Source organism: Ailuropoda melanoleuca, chromosome 11, assembly GCF_002007445.2.
Source record: "Ailuropoda melanoleuca isolate Jingjing chromosome 11, ASM200744v2, whole genome shotgun sequence".
Taxonomy (NCBI): Eukaryota; Metazoa; Chordata; class Mammalia; order Carnivora; family Ursidae; genus Ailuropoda; species Ailuropoda melanoleuca.
In genome coordinates this window covers 34,692,985-34,713,355 of record NC_048228.1, presented here as the reverse complement: position 1 = coordinate 34,713,355, position 20,371 = coordinate 34,692,985, and the positions used below count along the sequence as shown (strand labels likewise).

The 20,371-nt window shown below is 35.4% G+C and overlaps 1 protein-coding gene across 6 annotated transcripts in view; it reads left to right on the top strand.

The window, feature by feature from the left end:
• SMARCAD1 (SWI/SNF-related, matrix-associated actin-dependent regulator of chromatin, subfamily a, containing DEAD/H box 1) overlaps positions 1-20,371 on the top strand; it is a 74,973-nt gene that overhangs the window by 12,126 nt on the left and 42,476 nt on the right. For 4 of the 6 annotated variants that reach the window (XM_011219799.3, XM_019795337.2, XM_034671496.1 and 1 more), the window contains exons 3-6: positions 2,228-2,405; positions 10,596-10,767; positions 13,723-13,789; positions 19,212-19,315. In XM_011219799.3, the coding sequence (XP_011218101.1) occupies positions 2,228-2,405; positions 10,596-10,767; positions 13,723-13,789; positions 19,212-19,315 (521 nt within the window). The remainder of the gene's footprint in view (positions 1-2,227; positions 2,406-10,595; positions 10,768-13,722; positions 13,790-19,211; positions 19,316-20,371) is intronic. The other 2 variants (XM_019795338.2, XM_034671497.1) reach the window with 1 other exon arrangement.

The following is a 20,371-nucleotide window of genomic DNA, read 5'->3' as shown; positions in this document are numbered from 1 at the left end:
TTTGATGGTATATATTACATTACCAGTAAAAGCTCTGAGTGATTGAGTACATGATGGAGAGTAAGCCAGATGTCTTTATTTTTTTTTCCTGTCTTGTTAACTAACCACATGAGTTTTAAAATTTGGTATGTCTTCACTGTATATTTTGTATTATCTGTATAAAATAAGAGGGAAAAAAATGAGAGAAAATCAAAGATGAATATGTAATCAAGTTCAAGAAACTATAGTTCTCCTAATACTCATTAACAGATTTTTTAGGACTCCCCTCCTCCAGACATTTAGGCATTTAAGTAGCCAACTTTAAAAAGATTTATTATTCATTTTGAATAAAGAGACTTTGAAGAAAAACAGACAATGTAAAATCATTCAAAAAGCCCTTTGAAAATATAAGAAAACAGGATGCTGGTTAACATGTTTAGCTGATATGCATTAGCTTTAGGTCAGATTTTTGATACCGTGAACATGTAGTTTTTAATTTTATGTATGATTTTTGATGTATCAGGAACACTTTGTAAAAGCAGAATCCATATTACCCTTATAATTCATAGGAGTTGGGCTTTAATCTTGTTATTCACATACCTATCAGAATTTGTAAGTGTCTTCATGTTTATGGCATTTAATACAGCTATGATTTGTTCCAATGCAGAGTTCTTCATCTAGGTTCTTCACTCAATATTTATAAAATTGTTCTTTTGGAAAAAACGTGATTTGCTTTTCAGTAGTGTTGATAGGACTTCGTCGTAGGAAGTAAAGAAATGTCATTTTACTGCCCTCCAGGTTAATAGTAGTCCTATAGGCCATGGTTAATGTTATTTACAAATACAGCTCATGAGCTTCATTATAATGATTGCCATCATTCTGTGACAGGTATTGGGGATGGCCTAAGAATTTTGGAGTATAAGGATTTAGACCTTTATGCATGGATTTCCGATTTGTTACTTCTCCTATATGACTTTAGACAGGTTGTTTTCTCTAAACCTAGTTTATCTATAAAATGGTGATGTAATGTGTACCCTCAGGATTATTGTGAGGATTAAAAATGCTTGTGCATCCCTTGAGACTTGAGTCTGACTTAGAAAAGAATTAATGGCAGTGATTGTTTTTTTACACTGACACCTTTGAACTAAAGATTGATATGGTCATTGTTTTTTAAAATACATTCACTAGACCAAGGCATTGACTACTTTTAATATGAATTTCTTAAATGTGATCTTTTCTTTGTCACATATGTAAGGGAGAATGGTGGTTTTGCTAGGAGAAGGGAGAATAATTTTGGAACGCTGCTATTGAAGAGACCTTGGTAAAATATTTTATTCACCAGTTTTGAACGAGCCAAAATTTTTAGGCTGTGAGGACTGCCATAACAAAATACAGTATTGGCTGCCTTAAACAACACACCTTTATTTTGTTAAACGTCTGGAGGCTGGAAACCCAGGATCAAGTTTGTTTCTTCTGAGGACTTTCTCCATGGCTTGCAGATGGCCACCTTCTCACTTTGTCCTCACATGGCCTTCCCTTCGTGCACACATATTTTGTCTCTCTTTTCTTACGACTCAGTCATACTAGATTAGAGCCTCCACCGAAGCAGCCTCATTTTAACTCAGTCTCCTCTTTGAAGACCCTGTCTCTAAATGTGTTACATTCTGAGGTCCTGGGAGTTGAAATTTAAGAATTTTGGAAGGGCCATAATTCAGCCAATAACACCAACATTTGCGTGTAAGGTAATGTGTATTGAATACGGGCTATGTGCCAATGACCTAACTAAATGCCTAATACATATCTTTTGATTTTATGTTCACATGACCCTTGTGATAATTAGCATCTCTATTTTACAGGTGAGGACACTGAGGTTTGGAGTGATTACATAACTTAACTAAGAGACAGGATTGGACTATAAGTATTTTGGGCTGTACTGTCCATGTTCATTTAGACCAGAACTGGGTACTAGGAAATTAAAGCACAGAGAGAAGATGAAGACATTTTAAAGCACAAACCTCTCTTTTGCAGTTTCCGCTAGGGTCTTGCAAGTAAATTAACTTGTGAAATGGAAAATCATTTAACATCAGCCCTGGTCTATTAATTTTTTCTTTAAAAACTGGTGAGAATTTTTGGTTTTAGGGTGGAAACAGTGAACAAATTAGAGACTTTAGCACATGATTATAGTTATCAAAAACAGATTTATTTTCAAGTTGCTCAGAATGCCTTTCTCCTTTTTTTTCTTTTGCAGAAGATTCTAGTGTTCCAGAAACTACAGAAAATGAAAGAAAAGCTAGTATATCATATTTCAAGAATCAAAGAGGAATACAGTATATTGATTTGTCTTCTGATAGTGAAGATATCGTTTCCCCGAATTGCTCCAGTACAGTTCAAGAGAAAAAATTCAACAAAGACACAGTGATTATAGTGTAAGCAGCTTAATAGATTCATTCATTATATTTGTCTATGTAAGAGGTTTTTCAAGAAAAAGTTATTTAATTTGAAAATTGGTTGGTGACTTCTCTCTTTTATTCTTTTTTGCCTTTTCCCTATTGCATCTTGGTTATTTTTCCCTAACTTAGAACTGTAGAGAGGTTGTGTGTGTGTGTGTGTGTGCGCACGTGCGCACGTTTCTGGGTAACACTGATTTTCAATAAAAAGTTTAGTGAGAGCAGATAATTTAATTTTTTTAATCCTCCATAGAGAAATTATTTTAACATGGACCTTTGATCATCTATAATTGCTTTATGATCTATTCTTAAGTCCCAGAGTCAAATAATTTTAACATTTTTGGGGCACGTTTCTGTGGAGTAGCTTGGAGTTTGTGTTATAGTCAGGTAGAAAGACAGTGAACAAATAAACAATGTAGTATGCAAAATAATAAATATTATGACCAAAAAGGAAGGAGAATAATGGAGTTCAGGGGTAGGGGATGTGGTTTCTAAAGAGCACAGTTGGAAAGAAGCTTTATTGAGAAGATGATGCTTGAGAAGAGATCTAAAGGGGGTAAGAAAGTGTGAACCATATGGATATGAGGGCAGAGGGCAGGAGTGGAGTATTCTGGTCACTGGAAATAACTTGTTCAATGACCCTGAAGTGGTATTATACCTGATGTTTCTAAGGAAAGTAGGGGGCAGATGAATCAGAGAGAGGGACCTAACTAAGGTCACAGGGTAAGCAGCGGGGTAGAAGAGGAATTTAATTGTTACGCACATAGGCTCTTTGGCTTTTACTCTGAGAAAGCTAATGAATGGAGTGTATGGAGCAGAGGAGTAAATTATTTCACTCACATGCTTTAAAGGTCTTTGAGACTATAGGGGAACAGTACTAGAAGCGTGGATACTGTTGTAATAACGCAGGCAAGACATGATGGACACTTAAAGAAAGCTCCTGTTTATGGGGATGATTAGAAGGGGTTAGAAACTGTATATACCTTGAAGGTAGAGCAGAGAGGTTTTATTGTTGGATTTTGGGTGGAAGAGAAAGGAGTTAAGGGTGACCCTAAAATTGGCCTGAACAACTAGAAGGATGGAGTTACTATTAACTGAGATAAGGAAGACTGTTCGGGGTGTGGTGTGGGTCCTCCTTTTGAAGGAAAGATTGGCAGTTCAGTCTTGAACATGCTGTGATTGAGAAGACTGTTAGACATCTAGGTGGGAGATGTCGAGTAGGCAACTGGATTTGTGACATTTGAGTTTTGGGTGGAGGTCTGGGTAACATCTAAATTTAGGAATTGTCAGAATACAGATTTGATATTTAAAGTCATATGATAAGATGAAATCACCAAGAGATGCTAGTATACCTGAAAAAGAGATCTCCTGTTTGAAGGATTTAGGCCAGAGAAACTTGGGATTTTAGGAACAGAGAGGTAAGGAGAAATCTGTAGAGGTTCTAAGAAGGAATCGTTGTTAAGGTTAAGAGAAAAGTCAAAATGTTTTGTGCTCAGAAGCTAAGTGAAGAAAATGCTGCAGGAAGGAGCCAAGAGATCGAGACTGTCTGCTGATGATGAGAATTTCCTCTTAAAATAAACTTTTTGTAAATAAGCCATAATGAACATGCCTTTCTACTGAAATTCACTCTGAAATAAAAAATAGTGAAGATCCTGCATGGTTAAATGTGTTAGAGTCACATTTACCTGCTAAGAACAAGGTAGTTTTCTTACATTACAAGAGAAGCATTTCAAATTCAGAAATACCAATTAATATTGCACAGTACACGTATCTAATGTACATTACATATTTAAATATTACCAGTTAATCCTGATAAAGTGCTGTTCAGAAGTACTGATTTGTAAATAAGTACTGTGCTCTAGAATGCAAATCAGTATACCAGTTTCTTTGCCAGGAAAGTATTATAAGGAAAAGTCAGCTCGACTAAGTGATATGCTTATAATGTAGTTGTTTTACCTTCTGGTGCAAGTTCCTTATCTTGTCACTGCTGGGTAACAGTGTGAGTTTAGGAACTAGCAGTCAGTCCTTGGACTGTATTTTAAGTAAGTACTTCATAGCAATTTTTTCTCCAGTATCATGTTGGAGTTTGTTTTTTTTTTTTAAACAGTATCATGTGTCTTTAGTCTCATTTAATCTGACAGTTTCTCAGCCTTTTTTCGTTTTTCACATCATTGGCCTTTGAAGGTTAAGAGGCCGTTTTTTAAGGAGGTTTCTCAACTTGTACTTAGCTGATTTTCTTCATGATTAAAATTAGGGTGAAGTGGGAGGAATGCTACCTCAGTGTGTCGGGTTACAAGGAACATTGATAGCAGTTTGTCTCTGTATTGGTGAAGTGATCTGGATCACTCAGAAACCTGCCAGCTTTCTCCCTATAGAGTTACTGTTTTCCCCTTTGTAGTGATTAATCTATTGGCAGATGCTTTGAGACCAGGTAATGATCTTATTCCTTAGCAGACTTTCACTCAGTAGTTTTAGTATCTGTTGATGATTCTTACCTGAATCAGGTATTTAAATGAGGGTTGTGAATTTGTGGTAGTCTAATTAACATTTCAGATCTTATACTTCAATTATTTGGTATTCTAATATAAAAAAGGTTTTTTATTTTCTCCCCCATTTATTTATATGGTATTTATATAGTGTAAGTAAATATCAAAATGGGATCATAGATACTTATTTGTTCAGCGGGTTGTAATTCATTTACTGTCATTATTCATTTTGGTGCTCAAATTGCTAAATTTTGGCAATTGAGGGCTTTTTTAGGCAGGCTCTGATTTTGAGAGGTTCCTATCATTTTATGAGCCTTTCTTTCCCTTCTGGCAAAAGATGGTCCAAACTTACATTGTCCCTACCCTAGGCCTGAATTTAGAATTAGCCATTTCTCCAAAAAACACTGGTTCCTTTTATTTTTTTTTTACTTTTTACTCTTTTTTTTTTTGCACTGGTTTCTCTTAATAGAGAATGGTATTTGGAAATCTGGGGACTAGGAGTGTTCTTTCTTTGCTATTGGGCAAGGCAGGGGTTATATCATTGTCCTTTTCAGCTATATGGGCTAGGAAATATGAGGGGAACGTGTGTGTGTTGTTTTTTGAGTGTGTGTTTTTAAATCACAAGTTTTTAATGATAACCTTTAATTCTAATCTACCACTACAAGGCTTTTCCTTGGCTCTCCTTCTGTATTTCCTTTTCTGACATTGAGAACTCTGGCTTCTCGCTTGTCATTTTATTTCTTAACTTGCGCACTCATCCAGTATACATAAAATAGTTTCAGATTTGCTGTAATCATACCACTTGACCATTAAACCTACTAAGTAGAGTTCAAAATTTGTTTATAGGTTTTGTCTTTAGATCGAAGGTATATGGTCAAAGTATTTGGATTATCTAACGTTTTCTCTGTTATTCATTTGAAATATAGATCAGTTCATTAATTTCTGTTTGTATTCCTTTTAAGGTTTTTTCCTTATCCCTTTTTTAAATTTTATTTTTGAATATTTAAAATATTAAGCTTTCAGAAATTAAAACTCTACATGGAATGTGCTTAGAAAAGTATTACGTCTCTCCCTTTTTCTTGTAATACCCACTGTCATCCCACCTCAGAACTAACCAGTTTAGTTTTTCATCATACTTTTTCTTTCATGTATCTTTTTTCTTTTCCTTCTTTCTTTTTCTTCCTTCCTTCTTTCCTTTCCTTTTCTTTTTCTTTTTCCTTTTCCTTTCTTCCTTCCTTCCTTTTTTTTTTAAAAGAGAGAAAGAGTGCACATCCATGTGGGGTGGAGGAGAAACAGAGGTAGAGAGAGAAAGAGAATCTTAAGCAGGCTCCATGCTCAGTGTAGAGCCCTACTAGGGGCTCAATCTCACGACCCTGAAATCATGACCTGAGCCGAAATCAAGAGTTGGGAGAGTTGGACACTTAACCAACTGAGCCACCCAGGCGCCCCTCTTTGTTCTTGTTTCTTACACAGAAGATAGCACACTACATAAATGCATGCATATATACATACTCTTTGATATTTGTTTTATTCACTTAGGTATTTATCCTAAAAGTCATATCCGTTTATAGAAACCTGTATTCTTTTTCATACTCCATAGTACTGCAGTGTGTGAATGTTCCATAGTTATAATCAGTACCCATGAATGGGCCATTTTGGTTATCATTTCTTAACCTTAACAGTTTGGGCCAGATAATTCTTTGAGGGGCTCCTTTCCTGTGCATTGCAGGATGTCTTGCAGAATCTGTGATCTCTACTCACTACATGCTAGTAGCACCTCCCAAGTCAAAATAAGCAAAAATGTCTCCAGGCATTGCCAAGTGTTCTCTTGGGGTAAAATCACCCCCCTTTTGATAAGCACTGGTGTTGATAATAGAAACTGGCAGTTGATGAAATCTCCTAAGAATTATTAGTAGACGAGAAGGAGCTGAAAAGATAGAATCCTAGGAAACACCAGCAATTCACAAATGTGAACAAAAGGAGGAAAGCCTTCTTTGGAGATTAAGGACAGGTGAAGAGGTAAAGGAAAATCAGAAATACTAATGTTGTAAAACCCATGGCGTGAGGGTGGGTGTAGGGCCAGATTTTCAGAGATTTGTCAGCAGTGTATGGGACTACAGAGGAGTAGATAACCAATGAAAGATTTTTATTACATTTGACATTTTCGAGGATATTATTGCCTTGGTAAGAACAATTTCACTGAAATCGGTTGGGCAAAAGGTAATAAAACATTGAGAGGAGAACTATACAGGAAATGAGCAAGTAGATAATTGGTCCTATAAAATTTGTTAAGGAGAGGAGAATTTGCTTATTTCTGTGCTTGTGTCCACAGTTCCTAGAGTTCCTGGCACATTGAATTAGTTAGTTAATGCAGTCTTGAGCTCACTGTAGGCTTGGGAGGAAGAGCTCAGGGAGAGAGAGGAGACTGGGAAGAGAAGATAGTAGATGGTTGAAGCAGGGTCCTGTAGGAACTAGAAAGGGCTGGAATCCCTTAGCACTGAGAGGGGACTTTACCTTCAGTAGAAGGGAAGAACTTTATCTGAGACCAGATAAAAGAACACAAAGTAGTCAGCCCTTGTTTTTGTAGATTTTTTTCTTTTATTTTTAAATCTTCAGGCATATAAGAAAAAATAATAGACAATGAACATTCATGTTCCTACCACCTAGACTTAACATTTGTTAATGTTTGTTAATATTGTTAATAAAAAATGTTTGCTTCATTGTTTCATATATTATTATTATTGGCCTGGAGTATTTTATTTTTTCTTTTTACATTTTATTATGTTGTGTTAGTCACCATACAGTACATCGTTAGTTTTTGATGTAGTGTTCCATGATTCGTTGTTTGCGTATAACACCCAGTGCTCCATGCAATATGTGCCCTCCTTAATACCCATCACCGGGCTAGCCCATCCCCACAACCCCCTCCCCTCTGAAACCCTCAGTTTGTTTCCCAGCGTCCATAGTCTGTCGTGGTTCATTCCCCCTTCTGTTTACCCCCCCTTCATTCTTCCCTTCCTTCTCCTACCGATCTTCCTGCTATTCCTTGTGTTCCACAAATGACTGAAACTGTATGATAATTGTCTTTCTCTGCTTGACTTATTTCACTTGGCATAATCTCCTCCATTCCCATCCATATTGCCGCAAATATTGGATAATCGTTCTTTCTGATGGCTGAGTAATATTCCATTGTATATATATATGGACTACATCTTCTTTATCCATTCATCTGTTGAAGGGCATCTCGGCTTCTTCCACAGTTTAGCTGTTGTGGACAATGCTGCTATGAACATTGTGCATATGGCCTTTCTCTTCACTACATCTCTGTCTTAGGGGTAATTACCCAGTAGTGCAATTGCTGGGTCATAGGGTAGCTCTATTTTTAACTTTTTGAGGGACCTCCACACTTCTCCAAAGTGGCTGTACCAACTTGCATTCCCACCAACAGTGTAAGAGGGTTCCCCTTTCTCCACATCCTCTCCAACATTTGTTGTTTCTTGCCTTGTCAATTTTTGCCATTCTAACTGGTGTAAGGTGGTATCTCAATATGGTTTTGATTTGAATTTCCCTGATGGCTAATGATTTTGAACAATTTTTCATGTGTCTGTTAGCCGTTTGTATGTCCTCATTGGAAAAGTGTCTGTTCATACCTTCTGCCCATTTTTTGATTTGATTATTTGTTTCTCATGTATTGAGTTTGAGAAATTCTTTATAGGTCTTGGATGGCCTGGAGTATTTTAAAGTAAATTACGGACATTCCAACATTTCTAACCCTAATACTTGGTGATATGTCTTTCTCCTCCCCAAAACCCAATACCAATCAGTGAACAGTTCTCTAATATCATCTAATTCCCATTTTATATTCATGTGTTTTTTTAAATTAAGTTTTTATTTATTTGGGGGAGAATGAGCACAAGTTGGGGGAGGAGCAGAGGGAAAGGGACAAGCAGACTTGGCCCCGAGTGCGGAGCCTGACTGGGGGCTTGATCCCACGACCCTGAGATTATGACTTGAGCTGAAACCAAGAGTTGGTTGTTTAACCAGCTAAGCCACCTACATATCCCTACATTCATGTGTTTTATACCAGCTTTTTCAAACCAGGATCCAAACAAGAAGCATCCACTGCATTCACATGTTAAAAGTCCCGACTTTCTTTCGATCTTAAAGGGTCCTCTCCCCTCCTCTTTTTTAAGGATTTTAACTTACTGAAGAAGTAGAATCTTTTCTTTGAGAAAATAGTTTTTTTTCTGATTGTTTCCTCATGATGGTATTGAATTTATTCCTCTCTCACTTGTATTTCCTGCAAGCTGAACAGTTAATCCAAGGCATGGTAAGATTGGTAGTTAGTATAAATATTTAGTACAGCAAGAGGCACACCAGTTCGTCCCACCAGATTGTGAATCTGATCATTAGGTTAAGGTGATGGCTAGCAGAGTAAGAACCTTTGAAAGTGGTTTTCTAGAGCAGAAATCGTGCGAAGATTCTGACCTGAATGCTTTCATTTTCTCAGTGAACTAGGTGGCAAAATTGGGAATGTGACCAGAGTGAGGCAGAATGAGCATTAAGAGTTGAGGACATGAAGAATGAGAGGTCTGGGTATAATAGAAAAGGAGAAGCACGTAATCGCATTCAGATATTGAAGGACATTCCTTCTGGAAAGGAAGTGATTTATTTTACCTTGTTACATTGGAGTATTTTCTCAAAGCCGGGTTCAAGAAGTCAGTCTAGAAGTCTGTTAAAATATATGTTCCTGGTCCTTGGGGATCTGTCAGCTTTTAAATATTTTGGGCGATGCTCAGGTAAAACTAGTGCCCTAACCAGTACAGCTGAACTAAGATGAATAGATATAGTGAAGTTATTAAAATACAGATTCTGTATATGTTTCCCAAAATAGATGAGCTGTATAGCAAAGTCTGCATTCTCTGACGCTAGGAACATACTTAACTAAATTCCCAGCTTGCTTTCTCTGATCCTTCTAACTTCTGTCCATTTGTTATACTTCTGTTTTCTGATCTCCAGAATGGCTACCATGGTAGAAAACCAAAATTTCAAAATGAGATTTTTGTTTGTTTGGGAGATAGATTATTAAAATTTGGCTCCAAATGTCTTTTATATAGGATTAACATATAAATTGAGGTGGAATGAGATTAATGTTAGTTGTAGAATAAAACCTCACATGGAATAAATGCTCCTTGTCTGCTGAAGAAATGTTTTCTTCTTGGCAGAGATTCTGGTACTCAGTGGGACCATTCGGATTTTAACACTTAGATTCTGATCAGCTAGGTAGGCCATGAAAATGCTTGTATCTTTGTAGTAATGTAGGCTTTATAGTTTCTCAAGAGCAACCTGACAACGTTCATCTGATACACAGAGTAGAGTATAGGTGAAAAAAAGGAAAGATAAAGTGGGCAAGCAATACATGTGTGTATCTTAAAATAAATGTCAGGTATTTTATTGTTCTTTTCCATCCCACCCCAGGTAATATGAGATGTTTTTAAAGTATGCTGACTCTGGGAATGTAGATTTATATATATAACCATACTGAAATGAAAAAAGTTTTTAAATCTTTGACAAAGATTACATTCTTATTGAAAAGAATTGCTGTATTACATATATATATGATTCTAATAAAATAACAGTAATACATCAAAATACTGTTTTTTTCCTCTGAAAATATTTTTAGTTCTGAGCCATCTGAAGATGAAGAGTCCCAGGGCCTTCCTACTATGGCAGGTAGAAATACTGATGATATTTCGGAATTGGAAGACCTTTCGGAATTGGAAGACCTTAAAGACGCTAAACTTCAGACCTTGAAGGAACTTTTCCCACAAAGAAGTGACAATGATTTACTTAAGGTTATACCCTTTCATAGTAATTGGTTATTGTCGCTGTAATGATGTTTTTAGTACTGTATTTAGTGGATAGTCATTTTTTTAAAGAAGTCTTATGTGAGGTAATTAACTTTTATTTTATGTAGTAAAAGTAAATGCCAGAGATTTACTTTTTGGGAGTCTATAACTTTTTAAATAGGTAAGGCTATTCACCTACAAATGATACAGTAATATATAATATTTCCCTTAATAGCTCACATAGCTTGTGAAATTTTTTTTTGTGCTTAGTTCTGAAGTAGGGACACCTGGTCTCCCACTAGAAACTCAGAAATGTTAGGAGGCTTTTTTTTTGGGGGGGGGTGTCTTTATAACGACAAAGGGTTGCTATTGATAGTTAATACCAGGGGACCAGGGCCACTAAACGCCCTGCCGTACTGAGGGTGGTCCTGCAGAACAAAAGAATTATCCCGTGAATAGCACTCTTGCTGAGAAACATTGAATTATATACAACAAAATCAGTGGCAGTATTTGGACTGTAATAGGTATCTTTATAAGAGCACATAAAAATTGACCATTCAATTAAATTTCAGGTAGAGAATAAATCTCTGAAGATTACTAGTTATCTTCATCAAATAAATAGGTTATTTCTAGCTCTATCACTTATTAGATGAATGACCTTAGGAGGATCATTTAATTGCAGGTTTCTGTTTTTCACCTTTGTATCTGTCATGACCACCACCATCTCCAGTCTGAACCTTAGGAGGTACCATATCTGTGTGGTGTAGGCAGGTAACTTTGAAGTGGTGGGCACTGGTGTATGGTAGAGTATATGCTCTTTCTGAAATGGGTAGCTGCTGTCTAATGCCAGCAGGACATGGCCATGCGATATTAATGGTAGCCCATTTTTATTAGGTTTCAGAGTTTCCAAATAAAGTGAAAAGGCTGTTATTTACTTTTGATCAATTTAATAGCTTCCTTACCTACTTGAAGTGTTTAATTTAGTGGTTTTTAATATATTTACAAAATTGTTGCAATTATCACCATAATCTAATTTTAGAACATCTTAATCTTTCAAAGAGAAACTTTTTTTAAAAGATTTTGTCTGTCAGAGAGAGAGAGAGAGAGAGAGAGAGAGAGAGAAAGCGTGCACAAGCAAGGGGAGGGGCAGGCAGAGGGAGATGCAGGCTCCCTGCCTGGCAAGGAGCCCTATGTGGGACTGGATTCCAGGACTCCAGGATCATGACCTGAGCCAAAGGCCGACGCTTGACCAACTGAGCTTCCCAGGCATCCCCAAAAAGAAACTGTATTCATTAACAGTCATTCTGCATTTCCCTCCTCTTTCTTTAGGCAGCCACTAGTCTCTGTCTTTATACATTTGTCTGTTCTTCACATTTTATATAAATGGGATTATATGTGATCTTTTATGATCTGACTTGTGAACTGGCTTCATTCACTTAGCAAAAGGGTGTCAGGTTCATCCATGTTGTATCAGTACTTCATTAACTTTTTATGGTAACTATTTTTTTTTTAAGATTTTATTTATTTGAGAGAGAACATGAGAGGGGGGAGGAGCTGAGGGAGAAGCGGACTCCCCGCTGAGGAGGGAGCTGGACACAGGGCTCAATCCCAGGACCCTGGGATCATGACCTGAGCTAAAGGCAGCTGCTTAGCCAGCTGAGCCACCCAGGCTGCCCCTATGGTAACTAATTTAAAGAAGGAAGTACTGTGCAGGCTAAACAATGTGTCTGAACTGAAGGTGGTGCTGGGTCTGCTAGTTTTAAACTGTGTAGAATAAATTACTACTATTCTCTGTTATCTTTAACATGAATCTTTTTTCCCCCAAAATAAATTTGATACATTTTTACTGTTAGCTAAATGAAACTTTAGTGGTATCTTGAGTTTGTACCCTGCCAGCAGTGTTATTTTCCTCTGGATGTGATTTTTTTTCTAGAATAAGAAGACAATAAATGTAGCGACTAGTAGCTACAGGGGCTGCTTATAGTGTTGAAAATAGCTTCCAACAGAATAAACATGATGGAGTATTAAATATTCAGAGGAACAAATCTCTGTTTAAAGATACTTTAGCCTGATTGCTAATTGTTCACGTAGTTAAGAGTACTTTTCTCCTGTAAGAATATTTATCTCTAATTTTATAATTACAGTGGGAAAATAAGATTGATATGCAGAATTCGTATGCATATTTCATTAATCAGTATTTGAAAATTTAGGGAATTTAGTGTATCATTGCAAAGCAGAGCACTCTTGAAGTACTCTGCAAAGGCTCTTACACCCATATAAGAATTCAAGAAGCTGTAAAATACAGTTTAGTCCTAGACTTAATAAGAATATTCTTTGACTGTTTTGAAAATGAAGAGAGGCTTACAGGATATCAAAGGATCCAAGATTAGGAAAACTAGTAGAAGAGAGCACTCTTAACTGTAGCAAGAGAAAAATATAGGATGTTCAGTTTCTTTTGAAATGCAGAATGTTATAGATGAGTACAAAAAATTATATATTGAGGTTATTAATTATATAAGTAGTATATCAATATGTTCTTGAATAAATTCAGGCAATTCAGAAATAGAGGAAAAATCAAAAAAGAACCTTTCGTCCCACTCATCTTAAGAGGTATTAGATTTAAAAAAATGATCGCAGAATTGTGGTTCATTTTTTCATAAATAAAAAAGGAATAATTCAAATGTCTACTAGTGTCCCACCTCCTTCTCTCTCCATTCTCTCTCTCTCTCTCTCTCACTGCCTGGACACATAAGCACATAATAAGTAGGGAGTTTTTAATGTTTTAATGTAGAACTTAGCAATTAAAAATTAAAATAATAAAACTTTGAATATACTGTATATATTTCACTACATAGGGATGATAAGTCCAATAACATTTTAAGATGTGCTTACATTGTACAGACTTACGTGAGATAATTCTTAAAGTGTTATTTTTAAAACAGTCTTTTCTCGTTCTGTTAGTTGATTGAATCAACAAGCACTATGGATGGAGCAATTGCTGCCGCCTTGCTGATGTTTGGTGATGCAGGTAGGCCTCACTTCGTTTCTAGCCATCTCGATTTATTAGTTTTATAATAATAAATATCTTCACATTTTTAATAGTTGCTCTACAATTTTCCAAGCACCTTCATGAATTCTTACAGGAACCTTATGAGTTATTAATAGCTTCAGTTTTTTTTAAATGAAGAAACTGAAGCTTAAGAAGGTTAAGTGACTTACCTGAGGTCATACAGCTATTTGGGAACCAAATGTTTTAGGCTGATTTTTTTTTTTTCCCCTAGGGAGGGGGCAGGTTTTCATTGGTAATTTTGCTTGTTTTCTACAGATCAAATCTCATAACAGTGAAGTTTTGGAAGGTATATTTTCTTTCTTAAGTGTCCTTTCTAATTGCATTGTGGTTTTATTTACAGGTCTACAAATCTGAGTCAGTAGGAACATAATGTCTTGTGGAAAGTCCTAGCTGGTAATCAGCATTCCTTCATTTAGTAAATATTTATGCTATGTTCCAGGCTTGGGATACAAAAATAAATGCATTTGAAGGAGCTTGCAGTATAAAAGCACCTCCAATTTTTTTTTTTTTTTGAAAAGCAAATACTGTGTTGGGTTTTTTTTCCCCCTAACTTATATATACCAAACAAGTAAGAATAACCTAATATCCCAGTACCAAAAAAGTATTTAAGGAGTGAAAGCAAACCCACACTCCATTAACCACTCTTCAATTTGCTTTGTATCATTTTCAGCTTTTCCTCTGCTTGCACCTACCATTACACAACACACGTGCACACTTTTAATTAGGAAATGCAATAATAGTATTGGTTTGCCTTTTTTTAAAAATCACTTGATGATTTTCCATGGATAACTTGTCAGAACAATCAGATTTATCCAATTTTAAAATACGGTCCCATAACATTCCTCTATAACTACCCATATTACTGCTTTATTAACTATTTCTCAGTTAATTAGCATTTAACTTCCATTATTTTGTTATTATAGTACTAAAGTAAATACCCTTATAAGGAAATCTTTATGTTATTATTTCTGTAGACTAAATTTCAAACTGGGATGCTGAATCAAAGAATATACACATGTGAAAGTTTAATATGTACTTCCATTTTACTTTTTTAAAGGTTGTGCTAATTTGTTTTTTCATCAACATTGTGTAATAAATGCCCATTTCCCTCAGTGGATTTTTTAGCTTTTTAAAATTTTTTGAAACTTTAAAATATATATGCAAAAATAGAATATCGCATAGTATGTTCCCATGGGCCTGTTACCCCTCTTCAACAAGTATCTACTGCACTTTTACCACAAACTAAGTAGATTCTGTTGGAGTGCATTCCAAAGATGAAATTGTTTCATTCATATGCAGTATTTCAAATCTTTCATTTTCTTCAGTTTGAGCAAGGGAATAGTATGGTGTTGTGTGGGTGCTACCTACATAGAACTTTAAGATTCTTCATTTTCTTCCACTTACTAGCTGTGTGACCTTGGGCAGTGTTGCCTAACTCTTCCATGTCTCTGTTTCCTTAGCAGCAAAGCAGTGTCTTAATAGTACTGAACTCATAGGTTGTTGTGAAAAAGTGATAAGGTTAATATAAATTTCTTACTGTAGTGTGTGGCACATAATAAGTACTATGTTAGCAGTCGTTTGTTCTTACGGGCCATCTGATGATAGAAAATGGTATAGGAGAAGGTTGACTGTATCTCCCTCATTACCATAGCCCTAACACTTATTGTAGAAGTTTCTGAAAAATGGTAGACTCCTTGAACATTTGCTGAGTTGCAGAATGGTTTGGGAAATTTTACATATACTTTCTTGTTCTTGTAATATCTCAGTATTTGATAATCTTTCCAAATTTGTAGAAAAAGCTTTATTCCATAATTGTGTGTAGTCTTTTTCTCTTAAGCAACTTATATCATTCAACTTACTCACTATTTTAACAAATACTTATTGTGCATCTACTACTAGGTGCCACATGCTATTTTAGGCATCGAAGATACATAAGGAAACAAAATGGACAAAACCTTTGCCTTCATGGAGTTCACAATCCTCATTAAATTTGAACTTCATCTGAGTTTTTTTCTTCTCATTCTTACACTGTACACTGATATTATTTCTTATTTAAAAATATTTTCGGGGCACCTGGGTAGCTCAGTTGGTTAAGGGTATGACTCTTGATCTCAGCTCAGGTCTTGATCTCAGGGTCGTGAGTTCAAGCCCCGCATTATTCTCCATGCACAGCATGGAGCCTATTTAATGATAGTAATAATAAAAAAAAATATATATTTTCAAGTGGAAAGTTACAAGGAAAGAAGAAATCAGGGTTTTCTTGTTTTTAAAGTAGGCTTCCATGCCTCATCTTGGAATGGACTAGACTGTCGTTATCAGTCATCTTCATCTTTAGTACTTTACACTTCTGAGGTGATAGAGAGAATGACAGCTTTGCCTCGCCAACATAAGATAGCCTTCAATATACAGTATCATTAAGACAGGAATCTATTTTGGATATGTTAGGACAGTTTTCCCCAAAAAGGCCTTTTTAAATATCTGTAAGATATTTTGGACCGTTCTACGCATCATGATATTGGATATTGGTTTTAACACAAGTTATAATCTCTTACAGATAATATTTCACATATTAAAAAATAGGGGTACCTTTTATGCACTGCTTTCTGAAAGTTTTCGTTTAGGGATACTAGGTTACAAAAACAAAAAATAATACATATATCCAAAGTTTTTTATCAGTGTTGTCAGGAGTCTAGCTATTTCTTCCACTTCTCTATGTTTGTAGAAAAATAAGCAAAACATTTTTAGGTGATTGTGATCCTTTTATATTTCTGCTTTGTAACCTTTTCATTTATTAGAGACATCTTTCCATGCTTATTTTTAGAAGTCTACCTTATAAGAGTGGGATTTATGCATATATTCTGATTTGTTTAATATTCTGGGCATTTAGACAGAATTCTTGTGTGTATACTTAAGCACACATTTCCATCAGTTCTGTCGAATAAATTCCTAGAGAAGGAATTGTTGGACTAAAAGACATCTAAAATTCTGAGATGTATTATTTATATTGTCTTCCATAAAGGGCATAACAGTGCATAATGTTTAAAAGTGCCTTGGTGCCTGTGGTCTGCTTAGAGTGTCTATTTACTACTCTTTTTTAATGGATGAAAAATACTGGTATTTTTTTATTTTACCTGTTTTTTAATTATTAATGAAGTTTAGCGTCTTTTCATTTTCTTTTCCTGTTGAACTGCCTATATGTGTTCTTTGTCTATTTTCCTTTTACAGTTTTATGTTTTATTTTTTATTGTTAAATACTGAACTTAGATGAAATTCATTTTCATGTGGGGTATGACGTACAATTTTAACTTTTTTTTTTCTGAAATTGATGATGGGTGCTCCCAGTAAAAGATGGGAATTTATGAAACACAATTTGGAAGTGATATTCAGTGGAAAATATTAATTTTTCTTTGGATATATGCAAAAAATTTTTTTATTGAAGTATAGCAGTGTTTCATGAGTTTCAGGTGTACAACAGTGATTCAACAACCGTGCCTTATGCTGCACTACCACACAATGAGCATCTCTCACAGCTCAGGGAGTATAGTCAGTGATACTGTGATAGCATTGTATGGTGACAAACGGTAGCTACACTTGAGGTGAGCACAGTGTAACACAGATACATCCAAATTTTTTTTTTTAAAGATTTTTTATTTATTTATTTGTCAGCGATAGAGACAGCTAGCAAGAGAGGGAACACAAGCAGGGGGAGTGGGAGAGGAAGAAGCAGGCTCATAGTGGAGGAGCCTGATGTGGGGCTCGATCCCAGAACGCTGGGATCACGCCCTGAGCCGAAGGCAGACGCTTAACCGCTGTGCCACCCAGGCGCCCCCCAAATTTTTAATTAATTATAAATAGAGTAGATTTAGATGTAGGCAGCATTGTGTGCTGTTATGTAACCTTTTCATACTAAAATTTTAGATTTGCATTTTCTCCCCCACATTTTCAAATTTTTTGCTTGTAGCCTCTTTAAATACATGTAAATATTTGGTGTCATAATATTAACAAAAAGGAAAGATGTTTAAACAGATAATTAAGGTTGAAGAATCCTTTATTGACAAAACAAAGTTTTTGTTCTTTTAGGAAAGAAACCTGTCTAGGTGACATGGCATAAATCATCTAGTTTGAAGCTTTTTTCAGACTTAGATTATTACTAACACTGCTCACCCTACCCCAATAAATATATGGGTAATAATCCCTTTTTAAAGTGGATAATGGGAATTAGTTGGTTTCTGCAGAATGCACATTTACTTTATGAAATAAATTGGAAGATAAAAATTTAACCATTCACACATGAAATTATACTTCAAAAAGTTAATAACATTTGCTCACTTTGTTACAACTATACTATAAAACTTTTAGGCTTTCAGCTTAAAAGCTGTCATGTTTATATTTAGTTTGAATATTGTACTTTTACAAGTTTCATTTCTAACAGCAAAGTTAGGGTACTGATTTAATTAATACTGTACTTTCGTAAGCTTTAGCAGATGGTTTCATATTAGCACAGAAGTATGTCTGAGGAATTTGCTTTCTGAAAGTAAAAGTATATAAGAAATAGATAAATGTATTCAAAGTACAAATATGTAATATAGCTTCCTTTTTTTGTTTTTTTAAGATTTTATTTTTACATAGTCTCTACACCCAGTGTGGGGCTTGAATTTACAATGCTGAGACTGAGTCATGTGCTCTACCTACTGAGCCAGCCATGTGCCCCTGTAATATAGCTTCTTAAGATCATGTAGTTTGAGCTTTTCTTTCAGTTATGACAGAATATGTAAATTTTCTATCGCTGTTAACAGCTTCTGTGTTACACTCTCTTGGTTTTAGGTTAAGAGCATTAATCGCTTGAGCTGTCTATATTTCACTTCCTCCTCATTTGTTAAATGAGAAAGACTGTGACCTACTTTGTAAGTTTATTGTGGAAGATGAATGAAACAACGGTTAATAAAAGCCCTTTGTAAAGCCTGGTACATAGTAAACAGTTTTGGTATCAGTGATGGTATTCAAATAAGCTGCACTTGATAGGGCTCATTTTTTTTCACTGCTGAACACTCAGTCACTGGGGAGAATCCTTTCCTTTCAGTATTGCTCTGTAGAATTACCCGTCAGTTTAGTGTTTTATGTTATTGTTAAATAACATGATGGTTTACAAATAACATTATTACAGTGATTTCTACTTTTGAAAGACTGATAAGAGTCTCTATTTTTCCTTTAATTCAGTTGACATTTATTGAGTACACATGATATGTAGAAGAAATAACATTGGACCTGATGTCAAGAGAACTGTCTACACGTATTCATTGTAATAACATTTTTGCCTTTATTTTGCATTAATGCTTCTTATAATAACTGTGCAGACTTTGATTGTTCTTCTCTGTTTTAGAAGGTGGTGGACCCAGGAAAAGAAAATTATCTTCTTCTTCAGAGCCATATGAGGAAGATGAATTTAATGATGATCAGTCTATAAAAAAGAAAAGACTGGATCATGTAAGTTACATTTGAATTGCAGTATCAAAATCAGCTGTTAGGCATAGAATATCTTGAATCTGTGAATATTAGACCTATGTGAATCAGTCCTTTTTCACAACCAAATCAGAATGTGTTTGCATTTCCTTTATGACTTTTTGCTTTCTTTTTAATTTATCTGGTATTAATTGCTTATCTCTGAGTTATAAAATCAGTTATTAATGATATTCTAGTGGCATGAAGTAACTTTGGGAAAATATACTTTTAATATATAGTTGAACACTTAGGAAAAACAGCTGTTACCACCACCAACACCATTTCCTCCTCCTCAGTGGCAGCTATTTATAATTCTTCTAGATGACATCTTTAATATTTAACTGCTTATCTAAAAATAATTACAGTTATGCTTTTATTGGGTTACTCTGTAGTTTTCCATTAACTTTCTACTTTATGAGTAGAACTACTGAGAGGCCTCCCAGTGAAACCAGACATAGTCTTCCTGTCTGCATTCAAGACAGCACAATTTCTTCTTGGTAATCAAAATCAAAATCAGTTACCCCAACTAGTATAGTAACTTTGTTTTTTTTAACCTATAATTTAATGGTATAAGGAGCCCAAAGTAGCCAGGAGGCAATCTCTAACCCTAATTTAATGAGACTGTTGTTAATGTCCCTACATAGAAGCATTTTTTCTGAAGAACTAATACTGATAGGAAGTAAAAATTCTGTGAGTGGGTTTTTTAGGTGTAGTATAACAGCTGTAGTGTAAGACACTAGTCCCACATTATATAGATCTATATATAATGGCTGTGGGGAAAATGGCATCATACTGATTGCTGATTCAAAGTATTTACTTTCTTCATACATCCTGTTGAATAACACATCAGTCTTGGGTGTTCTCTATAAGATCATTTGCTGAATTTTCACTAAGTGGTACCACTGTTCTATAAGCCTGCTGCTTCTAAGTACTGAGGCCCATGGTGAAATCACTGAACTTGGGCATGAATTCATTGATGCACTTTTCGTAGGTCCCTGGTCAGGAACATTATGGTGTCACAGTGTACTATGTGAATTAGGT